This window comes from Zalophus californianus, chromosome 4 (genome assembly GCF_009762305.2).
Source record: "Zalophus californianus isolate mZalCal1 chromosome 4, mZalCal1.pri.v2, whole genome shotgun sequence".
NCBI classification, from domain to species: Eukaryota; Metazoa; Chordata; class Mammalia; order Carnivora; family Otariidae; genus Zalophus; species Zalophus californianus.
The window spans coordinates 79,198,198-79,219,216 of record NC_045598.1 but is presented as its reverse complement, the minus strand read 5'-3'; the positions used below and the strand labels follow the sequence as shown (position 1 = coordinate 79,219,216).

Sequence of the window (21,019 nt, the reverse complement as noted above, 5' to 3'; positions counted from 1 at the left end):
GTTCGGTGAGGTATAGGAAAGAGTCAATGATACAATAATATATCTTACACATGACCTGGCAGTGAATATTATGTAAAACTTCCTACTGTAAATTTCACAGAAGTTCTTAGTAATTCTACCATTTTGAAAGTATCAAAATATTGAAGACAAAATATTTGAAAAATGTTTTAATGATTATGCTTGAGCTAACTTAATTCCTCCAGTAATTTCCTTTTTGATTCAAGAAATGCAAACAAAATTAGGACTTTCAGTTCTGGAAAATAAAATGTGAGGATGAAGCAGAAACAAACTAAGATTTTCTGAGTTTCATCTATGTGCCAGGATTGTTTTACATATGAGGTCTTTTAATTTTATATCCCCTTTTAATTTTCACACGGCCTATAAGCAAAATTATACAGGTCACACATTTAGAAAGTATTGAGCCAGAAGTCAAGTCTAAGTCTTTTTCATTTCAAAAGATTGTGTTTTTACTGTACCATCCTGAAATTACCAAAAATATTGCTCTGATATTCATACACTTATTTGTTCAACCAATCGGGATGTATCAGATTAGTGGATACCCTTAGAACTTGTTTTCAACAGAAAATTATTCTTGCTGAAACTTGATAACCTAGAGTGTGTATGTGTGTGTGTGTGTGTGTGTGTGTGCGCATTATTATTGAGAACTAACTGTAATCGAGCTTCTTTTATGTGTCAGACACTTCTATACCATTGTCTCTTTGAATGCTTACAATAATCTCATGAGGTAGGTATTGTCAGAATGTTATTCCTATTTTATAAATGAGCATACCAAAATGAAGAGATGATTAACAGCTTGTCAGGACAGACAGTAAATGATGGAGGGGATTTTGAAAGCAGGTCTTTTCTTTTGTTAGAGCTCATATTGCATCTTTATTTTTGAAGCTGATGTCATGGAGTTAGAGTATGTTCTTCCACCAAGTGACTTTTCAGAACCACTTTTACAATTAAAAAAATCACAGAAGTTATTAAGAGAATGGATTTTGGCAACAAGGTGGATCTGGGTTTTAAGAACCAGTTCATCATTTTTTAGCTGAGAGCTTGGACAAATAATTTAACCTCCAAAGCTCAGGTTGCTTATTTGCGAAATGAAGAAAATAGTAGTTTGCATATCATAGAGCTGTCAAGATGACTGGCACTTAATAAATAAATTAGTAATTCAGTGTTTGTTGTTGTCATAAATAGAATACAGAGGTGGGCTATGGGCTGTTTGTAGAAATCTAATGTTTCCCCTGGTTGATGTGGTATTTGTGTTTCTCTCTTGTTTTTTCTCCCTTCCACTTAAGGATTTCAGTTTTTCTGACTGTTCTATGGAAGGATGATTGCTCACAAACAGAAGAAGACAAAGAAAAAACGTGTTTTGTCATCAGGCCAACTCTCTACTGATGTTACAACTCCTGAAATGGGGCTCAAGTCCATAAGTTCCAATTCCATTTTTGATCCGGATTACATCAAGGAGTTGGTGAATGATATCAGGAAGTTCTCGCATATGTTACTATATTTGAAAGAAGCTATTCTTTCAGGTTTGTCAACTATTTTCTCTTAGCATTCTTACTGGATAGTTTGTAAAATTTTAAATTCCAGCCTAGCTACAGATAAACAGTACACAGTAGTAGGAACAGGGTATTCTGCTTTAGTTATTTTATGACTTCTTTTCCCCCAGATGTTTGATGTTTGATATTATGGTGTAAGCTATTTTATTATCAGATGTAGTACCATACATAATAGAAACGTTGGTAAGTGTGAGGGAACAAGAATACAAAAAAATGAAACTCAGTCTTTGGTTCTTAGCATTTAGGCCCATTTGACATGGGAAAATTTTAGATTGTTGGAATTTTAACCTTCTTAATGGTAATACAGTGCCTTGATTAGTCTTTAATAAGCAAGCTAATGTTTATCATCTACATTTTTGATACTTCTGCCTTGATTCAGTTTTCTATATTGTTCCTAAAACTTAATCTGGAATAACTGCATTTGAGTGATTTTTTTTTTCTCTAAAATCACACTTAATTCTGTTTTGCTGTTCTATAACCTATTCTTCAATTAAGGAATAATCACAGAATTTATTCTCTGTCTAGTTAGAAATGGATAATGGAGACCAGACTTGGTTCTCCTAAAGTAAAGAGCTACATACATCTGCATTCCCCAACTTGGTATTAGTCCCTAAGTCTTTTAACTTTTAATACATAATTTTATATTCAGATTTGATGGCAATGATAGTAAAGATACAGCCCCTATTCTTTTGTGATAAATAGTTCATTTCCATATTCATAATGGTAGGTCTGGATGTAGAAAATGAATATTCCTAGTTTTATTTATATGAGATCTCTTTGGGCTTCATAGACATAAGAGTTCAATAAATATTTTCTGTGCATATAAGATAAATACTCATTTTCTGATATATGTTCTAGAAGGGAGACTAAATCACATCTTGTACTAAATGCTGCTTTTAAGAGTTTATTTCTAACCTAATTTCAATATGAAATGCCCAAAATAACTGGACTTAAATTATAGCCTCAAAATTTTAGTATTTGAATTTTCCTTAAAACAATCACATAAATCATGTTTTTGAGACTATATATAATATTTACTAAAAAAAGTTGCCTATACATTTTAATAGCTTGATTTTGAAATCAATTATGGTCAATTAAATGGTAAAGTTTTCTTTTTATTAGGGAAAGGTATTCTAAATACATTAAGCATTATACTGGGAATAAATTTCTTACCAAAATGACACTATCTGCCATTTATTTAAAGAAGCATAGTTCTAAATAAAGCCTTGTTCTTAACTGAGTTTTAAATTTGTTTTTAAATTTACATATAGTAAAAGTCATTCTTTTTGGTGTAAGTTCATAACTGGGTTAATTTTGAAAGTGAAATTTAAAATGATGCCTTGGTTGACAAATCATTTACCTCAATTTAGGGTAAAATCCAATTTTCTTTAATTATTGATATAAGTGTTCATTAGTATAAATAAGATTTTTAGTTAGGATTTTTATTTGTTTTATTTGTTTTCCTCAGGAGATTTATATCATTTATAAATCCTGATCTTGCATATTTATCCCCTGTCTCACAAATTTAAAATGATGGTAATTTAAAACAAGTTGGACAACTCTTTATTTTCAGTTTTTTTAATGTGAATTTCAATTTGTGAATAGATAATTCAGAGACTAAAAGAGGATTGAAAGCTGATCCTAAGTGAGAAAAGAGAAAGTTTCTAAGTAAAATGGCAAAAAGAGACTGCCCCTTGAGATAAAAGTAGGCATATGGAAATACAGTTTTCATGAAAATTAAATATTAAAAATTTATAAAAATATTACCCTTTTTAAAAAAAGATTTATTTATTTGAGAGAGTGTGCACACAGGGTAGGGGAGGACAGAGGGAGAGGAAGACAGAGAGTCTCAAGCAGACACCCTGCTGAGCACAGAGCACCACACAGGGCTCTATCTCACGACCCTGAGATCATGAACTGAGCCAAAATCAAGAGTCAGATACTTAACCGACTGAGCCACCCAGGCGCCTCAAGATATTGTCCTTTTAATAAGAAAACCAGTACTTCAAAATTTAAATACTTGATATTATTGCTAATAATAAAAACATTTGCCATTTATGGCTGGTAAATTAATTTTAAAAATGTAAAAACCGTTTTTTAACCAACTCTCATTAGTAAGCCATGGCCAGAGAATTTTCATTATTTACCTTTGAATGTTTGGTTCTTTAATCAGAGTTAAAAGGATATATATATGCTACCTCAAAATCTTGGATTTAACAAAAATTTGTTTTCTGTCTTTGGATCATTGTTATTAAAATCTGGAAATTACTAATTTTGAGTTGAAAGAACCTTTTTTGTTTTTCTTAAACAAGGGAGTATGTGTAAACATAAATTAACCTCATTATAAATAATAATGCTATATAATAATATGCTTGTGTTCAAATTTGATCATGATTTTCAGCTTGTTAGAGTATCAAACTATTCCTTAATAAAATTATTATAAGAATCACACGAGATACAATCTTCAGGAAAGCAGGTAAAAAGTTTAAAATTCTGTAATTACTTGAGATGGTATTGTTATATATGTTCTTATAGACTAGACATAGGCCATGCTTTTGTCTTCTGGGTATTGAGAACTTTCCCTGCACTTCTGCTGTTCTTTACTACCACCCTACTCATAAACTGGCCAGACAAATAAAAGCTGTTTCACTGTTTTTCTTCTGGAGTGAGGGAGCCTTGTCAGTGGCCTTGCCAATATTTTGTTTTGCTTCCTTAAGAGGAAGGATGCCAGATTTTTGGCATTGTTCATTACCATGTCTGTTGGCTGTTAAAAAGCTAAAAAAGTTAGCTTTTAAAAATAAAGAATGTAGGTATACCGTTAAATCACCTTTTGGTATAATCTGAATACCATTTTCTTTATATATGTTACCCTTCATGAGGCAGTGATGTGCAAAGTCAGTCGACTATTGCTTCAGGTGTTCAGTCATATTTTTGAGACTAGGCTTAGATTAATATGTTTATGATTGTTTAAGAGCCACATTTTCCTTTCCTTGAACTTGTTATAGAAATGATACGTCATTGGGGTGCCTGGGTGGCACAGTCGTTAAGCATCTGCCTTCGGCTCAGGTCATGATCCCAGGATCCTGGGATCGAGCCCCACATCAGGTTCCCTGCTCCTCGGGAAGCCTGCTTCTCCCTCTCCCCCTGCTTGTGTTCCCTCTCTCGCTCTGTCTCTGTCAAATAAATAAATAAAATCTTAAAAAAAAATACGTAATTACATATGATGCTTTGCATTTTGTAGAGTGTTTTTACATACAAACAGCATTTAATCAAAGAGTCCCCAAAAAGACAGGTACTTTTAGCCCCATTTCATGGATGGGTTGTATGTATAACTTAGATTGTGTGATTTCATCAACCTCTTTTTTTTTTTTTTAAAGACTTTTGACTTTTTTTTTTTAAAGATTTTATTCATTTACTTGAGAGAGAGAGAGAATGAGAGATAGAGAGCACGAGAGGGAAGAGGGTCAGAGAGAGAAGCAGACTCCCTCCTGAGCAGGGAGCCCGATGTGGGACTCGATCCAGGGACTCCAGGATCATGACCTGAGCTGAAGGCAGCCGCCCAACCAACTGAGCCACCCAGGCGCCCTTCATCAACCTCTTATTGCTGATATATAGTGGTTTCACTTGGAATCCAGAGGTCATAAATGCAGAATGGTGTGTTCTTTCCATGCTATCTCAACTGCTTCACATGGCAGGTACTTTAAAAAAAATCCTACTAAGTCTTCCATTATTTCATCAGCCAGTTTTTCAATGGGCAACATCTAAACCTGCACTATCCAATATGGTAACCTCTAGACATGTGGCTATTTAAATTTAATTAAGATAAAAAATTCAGCTCTTCAGTTGAAGTACCCATATTTCACGTGCCTATTAGCCATATGTAGCTAGCAGCTACCATTTTGGAAAGTGAAGATATAAATACTTACATCATTGTAGAAATTTCTGTTGGACAGTGCTGGCATAGACATCAATCTCAAGACTACTGAGATGAATTCTTGAGCTATAAATATTTTTTATTTCTATAGCATTAAAAGAAACCTAGAAAAAACTGCTACTGGAGCAAATTTAAGAAAATGTTATTTAGAAATAGGAACGCTTGGGGTCTATTTAGAATCCTTTTAAGTTGCCTTTGGAGTGAGAGCTTTAATGCTATTCTTTGATTTGAACCAGCAGATCAGTTTCCAGCCAGGCTACACAAATTGATGAAATTAGTAGTAATGGATGGCAGAAAGCTCTGAAAAGAGAATCACACTATCTAGGTTCTTGGCCTTGTTCTGCTGCTGATTAGTTTTGGCATATGGCCTCATTCATTTAATGATTTAAGAATGAGGTGCTATACCAGATGCTACCAATTTCATAATTCTGTGATTCAGAATTTCACTGGAGTTGGAGATTGTACATTGTTTTGAATATTGAGAATTCAGAGCTGGAGAAGACAGCTAAGTATTTGTTTTCCAAATATATAATGCATTTTTTTTAAGATTTATTTATTTATATTAGAGTGAGAGGGAGAGAGAGCATGCATGTGCAAGCCGGGCGGCGGGGGGCAGATGGAAAGGGAGTGAGAGAGAATCTCAAGCAGACTCCCTGCTGAGCGTGGAGCCCCATCTGGGGCTCAGTCTTATTACCCTGAGATCCTGACCTGAGCCGAAATCAAGAGTTGATCACTCAACCAACTGAGCCACTTAGGGGCCCTCCATATAATGCATTTTAGAGGACACCTGCCTCCCATCAGCCTATAGGATTTTTTTAATGTGAGTTTTATGATAACTTTCTTAAATGTGGGTATTTGTGAAATTTGTGAAAAGTGAGAATGTGAAGCTCACGTTGCCATAGTTGAGGAACTGATTAGAGAAATAAGTGTCTACCAAAGAGTTGTGGTAACGGGTAAGAGAGGTATGCAGTTCGTCTCTGCTCTTTTTATTTACAAATAAAAATGGAGAGTTTAATGTGGGACATCATAGGACTGTGAAAACTCATGCTTTGATAGGATAACTGAGAGTGTTTGTTGATTCTCTGTCCACTGTCCACTGTTCATTTCCAGGAAGAGGTTGCCCTGTAGTCTTGTATAAGTAGTACATGTGGAATTTGAGGTTTTAGATTTCTGTCCAGTGTCATTAAGATGCATTATGAATAATTATAGGGCCAGATTTTACATTTTATTTTAAAATGCTGAAGGTGCTCTATTATACATATACTTTCTGTGTTTAAATACAACACTAGCAGTTAACTTATGTGCTGTGTAAATACCACTTAAGTTTATGGTTGTCCCCCTGAGGAATAATGTCTTCTTAATTCCAAAGAACAGATTCATAAATGTTCTTCTAGTTCATACAATAATCTTAAACTCTGCGACATACCTCCTCATTTCAGGTAGAACACCATTCAAGGAGGCTCAACTTTTGGGAATTTGAAAGGTGCAAGTCTTTTTAATTGGGCTAGAAAGAATAGTGTGAATTACTTAATTTTTCTGCTCCTCAGTGCTTGGAAGGATCCATTGCCATTGTAAAATACATTTGAAGGAAAATTGGTAGTTTGTCTAATACACTATTTTAAAATTTAATAAGTTTACTGTTGTGACAATGGTGCCTTGTTTTTGTTTTGTTCTTTAAATAGGCTAGAAAAAGATAAAACTTTATCATCAGTTGCAGATAAAGTTAAGCTTTCTGATTTAAGAGTCTATCACTTTTATTTTGTATTTTGTAAAAACATAACTGAATCTTATAAGTGATAGCTTCTGATGAATTCTGTCTAGGTCCTAAATTTGGCAGAACTATAGTCAGAAGAGGTTAACTTTGTAAAGCAAATTTTTTTGAATAGAAGTTAAATAAAAAGTTTAATGCCATTAAATAATATGTTCTATTGTGAGAGGGAAGTTCTGCATAAATTTTCAAAGTCTCAATTGAAATCCTGTCTTGTTGATTAACTCAATTTTCCCCAGGCGAGTATACAGGAGGATGTGCAAATTTATTTCAGACAAATTTCAATAGAGTTAATTTTACCACTGATGAATATTAATTAACTTTTATCCTCTCTATTGTGCCAGAAATTTTGTAAAATATTAGAAAGCTTAGGTTGCTAGTCTCAGATATGTCCTTCTACTTCTAAAAGAAGTAAACCTCTCCAGGGGCACCTGGGTGGCTCAGTTGGTTGAGCGACTGCCTTCGGCTCAGGTCATGATCCTGGAGTCCCAAGATCGAGTCCCGCATCGGGCTCCCTGCTCAGCGGGGAGTCTGCTTCTCCCTCTGACCTTCCCCCCCGCTCATGTACTCTCTCTCTCTCTCATTCTCTCTCTCAAATAAATAAATAAAATCTTTAAAAAAAAAAAAAAAAGTAAACCTCTCCAGAAGTGATTTCTAATGGATATCACTTAGGAGAAGTTCAGGTAGATGTTGATAGGTCCTGACTTTGAAATGAATCTTTGAGGAATGAAGTATGAAATATAGGTAGCTCCTTTATGACATATGTGCCAGCTCTTAGGTGACTGCTTTTTTTTTTTTTTTGCACTTTCCTGGAATGGTTTACATAATTTAACACCATTTATAATAGTAACTGGCATATTTGATTAGAAGTTAAAGCCTGTTAAATCACAGACTGCAGAGTACCTGTCATTAAGCCATAACTTCTTTAATCATGTTAACATGTCATAGTGATTAAGAGCACAAATTCTAGAGCTAGAACAACTAAGGTGGAACCCTCATTCTGACACTTCATGGTTGTATGTAGCCTTGAGCAAGTTACTTCTCAAGTGCCTCAGTTTCTATATCTGTTGGAAGGAGAGAATAGCACCTACGTTATTGGGATGTTGTGAAGATTAGAGTTCATATATGTAAAGCTCTTAGAATAAGTGTTTTAAAATGTCAGCTATTATTATTTTTACAGTCCCCAAGTGGCTGGATAAAGAAAGCTGCTGCTCATCAGACTTTGCTTTTATCCTGTAAATTCAGAAGGCATTACGGCAAAAAAAAAAGGGGGGGGGGAGTTTCCTAGTGGTAAGTTCTGAAACTTATTTTCCTCCTTGTTTTCATTGCTTTCCCAGAGAGGTTAAGCTGAATTAACAAGACTGGTTTTAAAAATTATTGTCAGTTTTTTAAAATCAAGGAAAACACCATGGTTTTTTCATTTATTTACTTAAGCATTTCCATGTAATGTTTGCAGTATAAACACTGTGGTATTGTGTTAATGCATGAGAACCAAAAAGTGGAGCTGGCTAATCTGTTTTCACTTGATAAGCTGAATGAAGCAGAAAATAAACGGCACAAATGAGTGAAACAATAAATTAAAATTCAGATTACCATATTGCAGGGATGGTAGATAAACAAGCAAACGTTGGGATACAGGAGTTTTACTCTTCTAGGTAACTAGTATTAAGATTTTGGCTGAACATTATAGTAATTGCATAAATTATATTTTTATATTAAATATATCCTTAATTATAACTTTATTTCCAATTAACTTACTAATTTAGATTTTATATATAAGATGAAACTGAAACTTAACTTTAGTGTCTTTTTCATTAGCCAAAATATTGTGAGACTTTGCTATAAGTGTCTTTGTTGTTGACTAATTCTGTGTGAGACAAATCTATTGTCAAAGGTATTTAGTTTGGCTTACAGATTTACTAGAAATAATAGCTGTTTATATATTAAGTCTATAAAGCAGTTTTGTTTTTGTTCATTTATTTGACATTCACAACAACATAAAGTAACTAGAACAGGTGTTCTTACTAATTCTGTTCTACAAATGATGAATCTGGGATCAGAGAAACTAAGAGTTGTATATTTCAACATCATTTCAAGGAAGTGGAAGATCAAGCATTGGAACACAGGTTTCTTGATCTAAATCTATTCTTTTTTTTCCAAGTAGGCTCCATGCCCATTGTGGGGCTTGAACTCAAAACCGTGGTTAAGAGTCCCATGCTCTACTGACTGAGCCAGCCGGGCACTCCTGAATCTTTTATTTTCTATGATACCAGTTAGCCACTTAACAGCTTTCTTCTGTTTTGGGGAGGAACAGTACTAACTCATTGGCTTTGCTCATTGCTGCTAATATTTGGCGGGGTGGAGTGGGAATAGTATTTAGTGTTGGGGAAAGAGCTACTTAAACTCTTTAAACCTTTTTTAAAAAAGTTATATTTTCAGTTTAAGAGGCTTTTTGCTTCATAAAAATAATTTGAGGTAGCTTTAACCTATTATAGTGTAAAAGGACATTTGGTAAAAACAACATTTCTTTACCACTTAAAAATATAATTAAGGGCTTGCTAATTTATAAAGTTCCATTTGAAGTATTATCTGAATATACTGATGTTCAAGTAGTTGATTCATCTATTCAGGGAAGTTTATGAATCTTTGTAATTAATATTTTTAAAACATAGTTGTCATGTTCATTTCTGTTGATTTGTAGGCCTCAGAAATGGGTTCAATCAAAGGAAATTGGAATTATTTATAGGGTAATTTGACATACTTCTGAAATTTATCACTAACTCAGTTACTGTTTTTTAGTATTTTGACTTGAAACAACTTCAGTATCTGTTTATAAAAGCTTCCTTGTAGGAAAAAAAGAATTTCAAGTTGGTAAAACATTTATATGTTTTATACCATAATATGTTAACAGTTGCTGGGATGTTTTGCAGTGATTTTTAAGAATCCCATAGCGGGGATTCTCAAGACCTCTTACACTGTTAAAAGTTATTGAGGACCCTGAAGGTTTTTGTTTATGTGGGCTGTATCTGTTACTATTTACTGTTTTAGAAATTAAAAATAAGAAAATTGAAAAACATTTAACAATTTTGAAATATATTTAATTCCACATATTTAATTTCCTTGACTCTGAGAAGACCAGAATTTATTATCTTGGTTTATTTAGGCACTTAAGCCGTTAGTGTTTTGTAGTTCTTGCTACCCAACACTAATTTTGAATATTGATGGTTGTTGGCACTCAAAAATCAAGCTCTTTGACCTGAGACCTTAAAATAAGGCAAAGTATTCTTATAGTATTCCCCAAGTGTATTTATATCTGTAGATTTTATTGTGAAACATCAGAGTATAGAATAGAGATAACTGCCTTTCCTTTCTCTTTTAATACTAACGTAAGTTAGGTTTTAAAAAGAGTACAGTACAACTCTTTATGGTATTAGGTATTCAACCTTGATTTTGATAAGTAGGCAGAAGTATTATCATTAACTAGCTTTATATGTATATATATGTGTGTATGTATATATATAACAATAGACTTTGCAATGCAAAACTGGGAAAAAATGTAATGTTATTTTTACAACTATTTAAGCTATATTATTTTCCAGAAGTTTCTTTTATTTCAAAGCTACTAGGTTCCATTTCAGACCTAACCTATGTTATTAACCTATTTCTACTATTGCATTAACTAATAAAAATAGCTGTAAACATTTATGGTGGGCTTACTGTGTTTTGGCCACTGTTCCAAGTGCATTATGTGTTTTAACTCATTGAATCCAACAATCCTATGAAGTAGCTACCATTATTTTCCCTCTACGGGTGAGGAAACTGAGGCACACTGAGGTTAAGTAACTTGCTCAAGGTTTATAAACCATGGAGCTGAAATTCAAATTCAGGCAATCTGGTTCTAGAGATAATGCTTTCAACCAACCACTAAGCCATACTGTCTCAACTAAGTAAACCTACTGAGGGAAATAACATACACAATTCTAAAACAGACGATATAGATAGTGATCATTTAAGATAATTCCTTAAACTGCATATCACATATTCCCTAGGATTTGAAAAATTATAAATGAATTTTTTAATTATAAAAGTAATATATATTTACTGGGAAAATTCCAAAAGTACATAATATTCCTAATATCTCTTGCCCATCTGTATTTTATTTTTTAAATAGACTTTATTTTTAGAACAGTTTTTGATTTACAGAAAAATTGAAAAGATAGGACAGAGAGTTCCTATATATTCTTTTACCAGGTTTTTCTTCCTTATTAACATCTTAACATTAGTATGGTGCATGTTAGTGAACCAGGATTTGATAATAATACATTATTATTGATTAAAGCCCATAGTTTTATTCATATTGCCATAAATTGTTCCTAATGTCCCTTTTCTCTTCTAGGATCCTATCGTATTACACTTAATTCTCATGTCTCCTTAGGCCCTCCTTGGTTGTGATAGTTTTTCAGACTTCCCTCATTTTTGATGATCTGACAGTTTTAAGGAATGCTGGTTAGGTATTTTGTAGGATGCATCCTGATTAGAATTTATCTGATGCTTTTCTCATGATTAGATTAGGATATTGGGATGAACAGCTGTAAAGTGCCATTTCATCACGGGTTATATCAAGAAACATGATTTATCACTATTAATGTCGACCTTGATCACCTGTCTTAATAATAAAGTTTCTCTACTTTAAAGTTACTCATTCTGTCCCACTTTCTCTACTCTACTCTTTGGAAGGAAGTCACTCTATGCATGCTCCACCTCCTGAGGACAAAATATCTCTATAAATTATTTAGCATTCTTCTATCCAAGAGATTTGTCTCTTTTCCTCCACTCACTAATTTATTCAATCGTTTATTTGTGTCAGTATGTACTCATGGATATTTACTTTATACTTTGAGTTATAATACAGTACTACTTTATTTGTTGCTCAAATTGTTCTAGCTTTGGCCATTAGGAGCTCTTTCAGTTGGCTCCTGTGTACCCTTGACGTACCTTAGTCAGTGTGAGGGTTAGTTTTTTCTACTAGATGTGCCTAACTCATCCTGCATGTTTTCTGTCCCAGTCCTAGAATCATCCATTTGTGTGGGGAGCCCTGATATCTTTTATTTAGCAAATGGTAGTAGAAACCAAGCTCAGGGTGGTAGTTGTGCTTGTTCCTACTGGGTGTCATTTCTTTTAGGCCCTTTCAGCCGACAGAGCAAAGAAATATATGTGTGTATACGAACCTCTGTAAATATACATATCTATAAACATTTCTATATGTAACCACCTGTGTCTGTATTAAGCTAAACATGAATTCTTACTGAAGTGTCTAACTCTAATCTACTGCAATATGAATCATTACATTTATTTGTAAATTTCTACTCCAACAGTGAGATGCCTGGCTCCCAAAATCTACCATCCATTTACACAGTTTTTCAATTCCTGTATGTATGTATAGCAGCATCAAAATTGTTAACCTGAATCTTCATTGAAAATGCTTTATCAAGTATAGTACTTATGTGCATTTCCTTTGCTTTTTTTAGTCTTTATAGACTTACTCATTTCCAAGGTTACTTCAGCCAGCACCTATTCTCCTATATTTCTGTCATTAAAATTCGTTGGATGAATGAGTCACGTTTTCTCCTGAAAGCACTTCTATTCTCTCTGCTTCCATTACTCCTTGAACTATTCTTCTTTGCCTCTTCCCTGGAATACTCTTTGCCCTGATGTACCCAGCTCCCCACCTTGCCTACACCTTTTTTTCCCTTGATAAGACAGTTAAGGAATGGCATATTTGATGGATGATGGTAGAATTTTTCATTTTTGTTTTTTTATTCTAAAGACAGTTTCTATTTCTAATGGTTATCTTTTCAACATTTCTGAAAAAGTTAATTGTATAAGATGAAACTCTATTTAAAAAATGGTTTTTGTTTGTTTTTTAAGCTATTTCAGGAGGAGGTAGTCTAACATTAAGAGCATGGTTTCTAGAATTATACTCCCTGAGTTCAAATTCTGGCCCCATGGTTTAGTAACGTGGTGAACTTAGGTGTGCCTCAATTTTCTCTTCTGTTTAGTGGATGTTTTAAAATTACCTAATAAGATTGATGTGAAAGTTAATGAGATAATAGCTTTTAAGTGCTTTTAACAGTACCTACCACATAAGCATATAAAAAATGTTAACTGTTATTAACTATTATTATTTAACTATTATTAAACACTAGTGCTGTATGTAAGCTTCCAGAAAGGAAAATTGCATCAGAGTATTGCATTTAAAGTAGTTGTCTTTTCAGACTTTTGAAGATTACTTGAGGGGTTTAAAAAGTTAGGGTGATTATACTTTCTTGTTTAACCTGGGATGGCGATCCAGGAATATGCCTCTTGGTGCTGGCAGGAGGAGTAGCACTTCCCTTTTCACTTGCTTAGAGTTTTTTGGTTTGGATGATAAATTATATGACACCTTATTTCCAGGGATTATAAAATCGTGTCTGCGTGCATCTGACCAGAGTTGGTGTGAATGAGCGGAACAGGCTGGGGATAGGTAGGGGCCGGGAAGGAAGGCACAATCTGGACAGCGTATTTAGACTGGGAAACCTGAAAAAGGTAGGACTAAATTGACCATAACTCTGAAATCCTTACTGACTTAAAATGATTATAGATTTTTTGAGGGCTGTATAAATTGAATGTACTAATTGCAGTGGTGAAAATACAAGGGAACATATAGTAGGCAAACACTGTGGGGCCGCTGCTTCTATTTATTTGAAGTGTGCTTCAAAATGGTCTTTCATAGTTTGCATTCCTGGAACTTGGTCTGGGAAACAAATAAATTTCTTTTTTCTTTAAGATTGTTTTGAAGAAGTCATTCATATACGTCTGGACGAACTTCTCCGTGTTTTAAAATCTGTAATGAATAAACATCAGAACCTCAATTCTGTTGATCTTCAAAATGCTGCAGAAATCCTTACTGCAAAAGTAAAAGGTAAGAAAGATGTATTAAAAGTTGGTTGGTGTGGGCAAAAAGCATCTAAGTCATACATTTTGGTCCATAGTGACCATAGTGCCACCTCCCCACATGGCATTGGTATGTATATCAATAAGAATTATGTATACTTCGATATGTAGATATTCCCACTAAATCATACCTAAAACTCTCTTCGTTTCAAAAATTAAAACTGCATTTGGCAGGAAGCAGTTTAAAAATAATAACTGAAATAAACTAAACAACTGACATTTAAAACCTACTTCAAAAGAGCATGCACTCTTTCAAAAAACTCAAAAAGTTTAAATGTCAGTTGTTTTGTAAGGACAATTGTTGCTGGAAAATGGCCATTTGTAGTGACTCCGCTTAAAGGAGGGAGCCAAACAGAGAAAAAGACTTAATTGGGATCTTTTTTTTAATGTGAAAAAGAAAAATAAAATTATATATGGATATACACACACACATATATGTATAGTACATGTGCTAAAGATCTAAGAGTTGGGATTTATCCTCTAATGAAATGATTTGCCACCAAAAATATTTCATTAGAATCGATTATTCTGGACTGCAGTGTACAAAAAGGATTGAGAGTGAAGGGAGTATTTGAGAAGAATGAGGCAGGGGGTTCAGTTAGGAGATCATTAGCAATAAGGGGCTGGGTGTGGGCTGACAGTCTGATCTAAGAAGCTGTAGTGTGCTGGAGGTGGAGTGTGGTTGTTACCGAAGAGGGGATGGATGTTGGTTTGATAAAACAGGACAGGTGGAATGTTGAGGATTAATGTGAAGTTTGTGGTTGAAGGTGGGGACTTGAGAGCTGTTGGTGTGTAGGTGGTAATGGAAGAGGCCGGCACCAACTCAAAGTAGGCAGAGTAAGTGTGGGCTGAGTATGAGATCCCAGGGACAGAGAGAAAATAGAGGAGCCTGAGAAACACCTAAGAAATAGGGAGATGGTGTAGAGAAAGCTGTCTTGGAGTTTAAAAAGTATGAGGTTCTAGGAAGTGATTGTCAGTGTTAAATGTCATTGATAAGTAATCTGAATTCAAGCAAAGTAACTACAGAAAGTGACTCACCCTGGGTTGAATAAGGAAAGGAAAGGATTTGGCGGGGAGGGGAATTACCTGTTCTGAGTCTCAAAGGTCGGGTGGGCATTTCCTGGGTTAGGATGTGTGGAGGTTGGGGACTGTGACATAGAGCACTTTTGTAAGAAATCAGGATGTGAAGAACTTGGTGCAGTTGGTGAACACATTCCTATCTAGAGGAGGCAAAGGGCAAGTGTCAAGGGATGAGGCAGGGGGAGAAAATAAAAACCTGTCAATAAAATATGGTCCACATACCTGAGAACCACTTCCTCTGCTTTTTGACATAGATTTATTGTGCCTGAGTGGTTCTTTCTCTTTGTTTCTTTCTTTTTCTGTATTTCAAGCATTGAAACACATGTAGATGGCTTTAAGTGGGAAAAATGAATAGTTTGTTGTGACTTTTAAAAATGTGCTTAGTAACCAAATTTGTTTTTAAAGAGACTGTTTATAAGTGCCATTTAACTTAACTTAGATAGGGAAATTTGCGTCTATAGATAGTAAAATTTCCATGCTTGGAAATAGCGACCACAGTTCATTCAATTGTTGTCAGTAGCTATTGTGTGCAGTCAGGATGTCCTGGGGAAGGAGTGTGCCTGTGTATAGTTGGTGTCCACATTCCAGAAACAGACTTGAAGAAAGTGGCCTCTCAGCTGCCTTGGAGATCTTTTTTCCTTTGAGGTAAAGCTATCTTTTGAATATTATCTCCCACTATGACTGTCTTTACCTTTGGGATTATTGTTACCATTTTACTTTTGGTTTGGGTTAAATTTAAAAGATTACTTTGTTGTTCCTAAACTTATTCTGTTTCAGTAAGACTCCATGAGACTAGAAAATGTAAAAATTGTCTTTTCGTTGGTATAAGTTTCTGTTTTTAAATAAAACCTTTCCTCCTTACTCTTATTGTTGAGGCCATCTAAGCGAAGGGAGTTTAAAAATGAAAAATATTCAGTGACCTGAAAAATCGAGGTTAAATTAGAACTTATTTAATTTTTTCTTTTAATGATAATTTTCAAACCCTGGAAAGGCAAGGGGGAGGTAGAAACCATTTTTGAATATCTGTTCTATGGCAATCTAGATATTTTGCATATGCTATCCATTTTAATATTTTCAAAAACCTATTAAAGTGCATTTTTATTTCTATCTTAAATGGGGGAAGCTCAAAGAAAAAAAGCTATCGTACGTTAGGATCAGAAAGCTTCCGGAATGTGGAGATCATTTTGTCTTAAGCCCCTGATTACATTTCAAAAACAAAGATGACATGACTTGCCCTGGACATCTTAACTGTCGATGCATTTGGCAAATATAACCAGGACATTTAAAAAAACACTTTAGAATCAGGGAGGTATAATTTTGTTTGTGGTACTGTAGGTGTGGATGCATAAAGTCTGTCCACTTCCTATGCATAATAAATGCATTGGAATCTTTTGACTCCTCTTTTTTTTAAAGTATGGAATTTACCTTTTGATAACTTTAAAAGAATATTTTAAAGCTTTAAATTAAAAACTTTTTAAAAAAAGCTCTTCCCCATTCATTCTAGTCGTGATTTGTATTTCCTGTGTCTCCTCCTGTTTCCAAGCAGGAAGTTAAGTCTGACAAAATATTTGCAATATGGTAAGAGAGATACAGCTTATTTTTGAAGTAGATAAAAGACATCTTCAGCACTCAGTAATTTATTATGTACATAAGTGTTTGTGTTTTCACTATTTACAATTATTTTAGTCAATCTTATTTGTAATTTAGATTAATATGACCATTTATTTAGGTTTTTCATGATCTGTATTTTGCCCTATATTGAAAAAATGACAAAAAAGAAACACAAGCTTTAATTATGCATCTAAAATTGTAGAAGCTTTGTGTCTTCTTTCTGTTTTGAAAACTTAATTTTTTAATAGGCAATACATTGAAATGGTTCATAATGCAAATGGCATAAAAGAGTATTTAGCAGTAAAGTGTCTTTCCTACCTCAGATGCTTAGCTACCCTTTCCTTTACCTAGATGAGCAGCAACTATTGCTGGATTTTTGTGTGTCTTTCTAGAGACATATTATGCATATATAAACAATACAGTATGTTCTTTTTTTTGCTCTCCTTTTTACACAAATGGTAGCATTCTGCTCCTTGCTCATTGTTCTGAGTTATGTTCTATACATAAAGAATTCTCTAATTCTTTTGTTGTGATTTGTTCTGTTTATTTTTCAAAGCTGCATGGTAATCTGTTATGCTCATGTGCTATAATTTATTTTACCAATTCACTAATGGATATTTGGATTATTTCCATTTTTTTTCTATTACAAATAATGCTTTGATGAATAACCTTGTTCATTTGTATTTATTTTTTTTTATATTGCTAAATAACCTCTGCAGTGGTTCTGCCATTCTGATAGCCGTGCTGAAAAGGCTGACTTACTGCACCTTTGCCAACAGAGCTGGTTACCAAGCTTTGTCACCCAGTCTGATAGTAAAAATTGGCATCTTAGTATAGATTGACTTGCATTTCCCTCATTTTGAGCGCAGTTGAGTATGTTTTCATATGTTTTAGAGCCATTTGTACATCCTTTTATGTGAGTTGACCCTTTATTCATTTTTTTTTTGATGGTTGGCCTTTTTTTTCTAGTACTGATTTGTAGAAACTCTGTGTAAGTGAAATTTACCCTTAATCTTTATTTTTTTTGTATTTTTAAAAAAATTTTATTGTGTTACTCACCATACAATACACACCATTAGTTTTTGATGTGGTGACCCACAATCCATTGTTTTCGTATAACATCCAGTGCTCCATGCAGTATATGCCCTCCTTAATACCCATCACCAGGCTAACCCATCCCCCCACCCCTATCCCCTCTAAAACCCTGTTTGTTTCTCAGAGTCCATAGTCTCTCATGGTTCATCTCTCCCTCTGATCTTGCCCGCCCCCCTTCATTTTTCCCTACCTTCTCCTTTTTTTCTTTAAATTTTTTATTGTTATGTTAATCACCATACATTACATCATTAGTTTTTGATGTAGTGTTCCATGATTCATTGTTTGTGCATAACACCCAGTGCCCCATGCAGAACGTGCCCTCTTTAATACCCATCACCAGGCTAACCCATCATCCCCCCACCCCCCTCCCCTCTAGAATCCTCAGTTTGTTTTTCAGAGTCCTTGTCTCTACCTCCGATTTCCCCCACTTCATTCTTCCCCTCCTGCTATCTTCTTCTTTTTTTTTTCTTAACATATATTGCATTACCCTTCATCTTTGATATAAGTTGCACATTTTCTTTATCTTTTGATTTGCTTATGGTATTTTATTTTTGCATTTAAAGCTATCAGTCTTTTTTATGGTTCTTGGGTTTCAGGTATTAGGAAGGACTTCCCTGCTCTGAGATTATAATAACATTTTCCAGTGTGTTTTTGTTTAATGTTTTCATGATGTCATTTATTAAATTTGAGTCCTTGATACATTCTAGAATGTCTACATGTCTAGCTTATTTATTAAACAATTCACCTTTTCCCCATTGATCTGAGATGCCATTTTTATCATAAATACATTAAACTGTCATATATATTTATATCTATTTTTGGACCTTATTTTATGTCCCATTGATTTGTTTAGTCATGTGCCAATACCACGCTATCTTTATTGTAGTTGCATAGTATGTTTTAGTATCTGGTAGGGGTAACTCTTCTTTCTGTTACTCTTTTTGTTGAGGATTTTATTTTCTCCTCAGGACTTTTGAATTGGCTTATCTAAATTCCAAAAAATATCTATTGATATTTTGAGGACAATGAGTAAAATTTATAAATTTATAAACTTATAATTAAATTTATAAATTAAGGAGAAGTTACATATTTAGCATTTCTGAGAGTATAGTATGCATTTCATTTCTTCAAGTTGTCCTTAGTGTTTCTCAGAAGCAACTTAAAATTTTCAATTTGTAAGCCTTACTGCTTTTTGGTTTGTCCCCTTAACCATTTTTTCCCCATGCATATGATGAAAATTTGCCTACATTATATCCTTTAATTCAGTGGTTTGCAAACTGTGGGCCCTGATTTAGGGATTGTGACCAGCGTTTTTAAAATATGAAAGAGAATAGAAAAGAAAAATCAGAATGCAACACTCATTGTATAAGACTTAAGGATGTTTTGAAACTTCATAGGTGTTGTATAACTAATAGCTATTATATGTGTATGGTATACTTGGTCGTGATATAATATGTATTTCTTACTGAAGGTTGTGGTCAAAAAAGTTTGAAAGTCACTAATAGATGCTAGGTATGAAAGCTATTCATGTGATTTCTTAAAGAGATACTAAATGTGTCTTAGTGCTTATTGTTGTGACTTAATAGGGAGCCCAAGGGAGACAGATATTTAAACCGTGAGCAAAATTTTGATGCCATTTTGAAGAATGGCTAATAGGGAGAAGAGAGTGGAGACAGCAACACCAATTATCAGGTTGTTAAATAATCCAGACTCCAGGTAAAATGTGGCCTTTTGAACTAAATGGCAGTGGGAATCGAAAGGAAGAAGAAGGATGTGAGGGCGATGTGGCTGCGACATCTGTTACCCCATTGATCACCAGGGTTGATGCGGCTGATCTGGCTGGCTAGGCGGGTGTCCCCTTCCTCCCTCGCCGCTCCAGGTGCGTCCCTCCCGAAGCTGCGCGCTCGGTCGAGGAGGACAACCTTCCCTGATAGAGGAGGACCGTTCTTCGGTCAAGGGTATACGAGCAGCTCCTCTCCCCTGCTAGAACCTCCAAACAAGCTCTCAAGGAATGGAAGAAGAAATGTTTTAGAGGTATTTTGAAAGCAAAGATAATGAGCTAAGGAATATATAGGAAAGAGTAGGCTTGCAGGGCAGAATAGAAGGGAGGATAGGGTTCAGGTAGGACTTGTTGAGGTTGTAATGCTGATGGGTAAAGCCTGGGAAGTAGGAGAAAGAATATATCAAACAGACCATTGGAAATGTGGATCTGGAGCTCAGAGGTGAGAACTAGATAGGTAGTTTTAAGGATTCATTTCCTTCAAAGGTATAAAAGTGGATACAGTTCTGTGGGGATAATGTGTAGAGAAGAAAGCCAAAGGTAACTGCAGGCTGGGTGGGGATGACTATATAAAGTAAAATTGTCAATAGATAGATACACAGAACATGGTACTAAGTACCAAGCAGTTTCCTCTAGGTGCTTTACGTTTGTTTTCTCAGTCATTTCTTTCAGTGATACGCCATTTTACAGATGAAGAAATTGCAGTGAGGTGATGTATTCAGAATAACACAGGAAGTGGTAGAGGTTAGATTCGAAAAAAAACTCTGAAGCCCCACGTCATCTAGTTACTATAACACATTGCTTCTAAGAGTGCAAAATATTTCAAGGTGGAAGAAAGTGGTTCATATTTGCAGTAATAATAGCAGACATTATTGAGGATGTACTTACTCTGTGCCAGACACTGTTAAACTCTGCGTGGATTATCCCATTAATCCTCACAGCAGATTTTTCAGGTCAATACTGTTACTCTGTCAATTCCCGTTTTGCATATAAGGAAGCTGGGACATGGAGAGGTTTGTCCAAGTTTGCACATGCATTAAGTGGTAAAGCTGTTGAGAGTTGTAGAGTGGACAAGTAGGATGAAAACGCAGAAGAAAAAAGGCATCCAAGTTTGACTCACAGGTTTTTGTTGGCAGTGTTGTGAAGTGGTTTTGAGTGAAAATAATAACTAACATTTATTGAGCATT

General features: G+C 34.6%; 1 protein-coding gene across 5 annotated transcripts in view; it reads left to right on the top strand.

Moving 5' to 3' along the window:
• Positions 1-21,019, top strand: part of ARHGAP29 (Rho GTPase activating protein 29) — a 73,064-nt gene that overhangs the window by 15,119 nt on the left and 36,926 nt on the right. For 2 of the 5 annotated variants that reach the window (XM_027598426.2, XM_027598425.2), the window contains exons 2-3: positions 1,313-1,541; positions 14,100-14,234. In XM_027598426.2, the coding sequence (XP_027454227.1) occupies positions 1,337-1,541; positions 14,100-14,234 (340 nt within the window). In that variant the 5' untranslated portion in view covers positions 1,313-1,336. Of the gene's footprint in view, positions 1-1,304; positions 1,542-14,099; positions 14,235-15,866; positions 15,992-21,019 lie in introns of those variants that run through there. The other 3 variants (XM_027598421.2, XM_027598413.2, XM_027598439.1) reach the window with 2 other exon arrangements.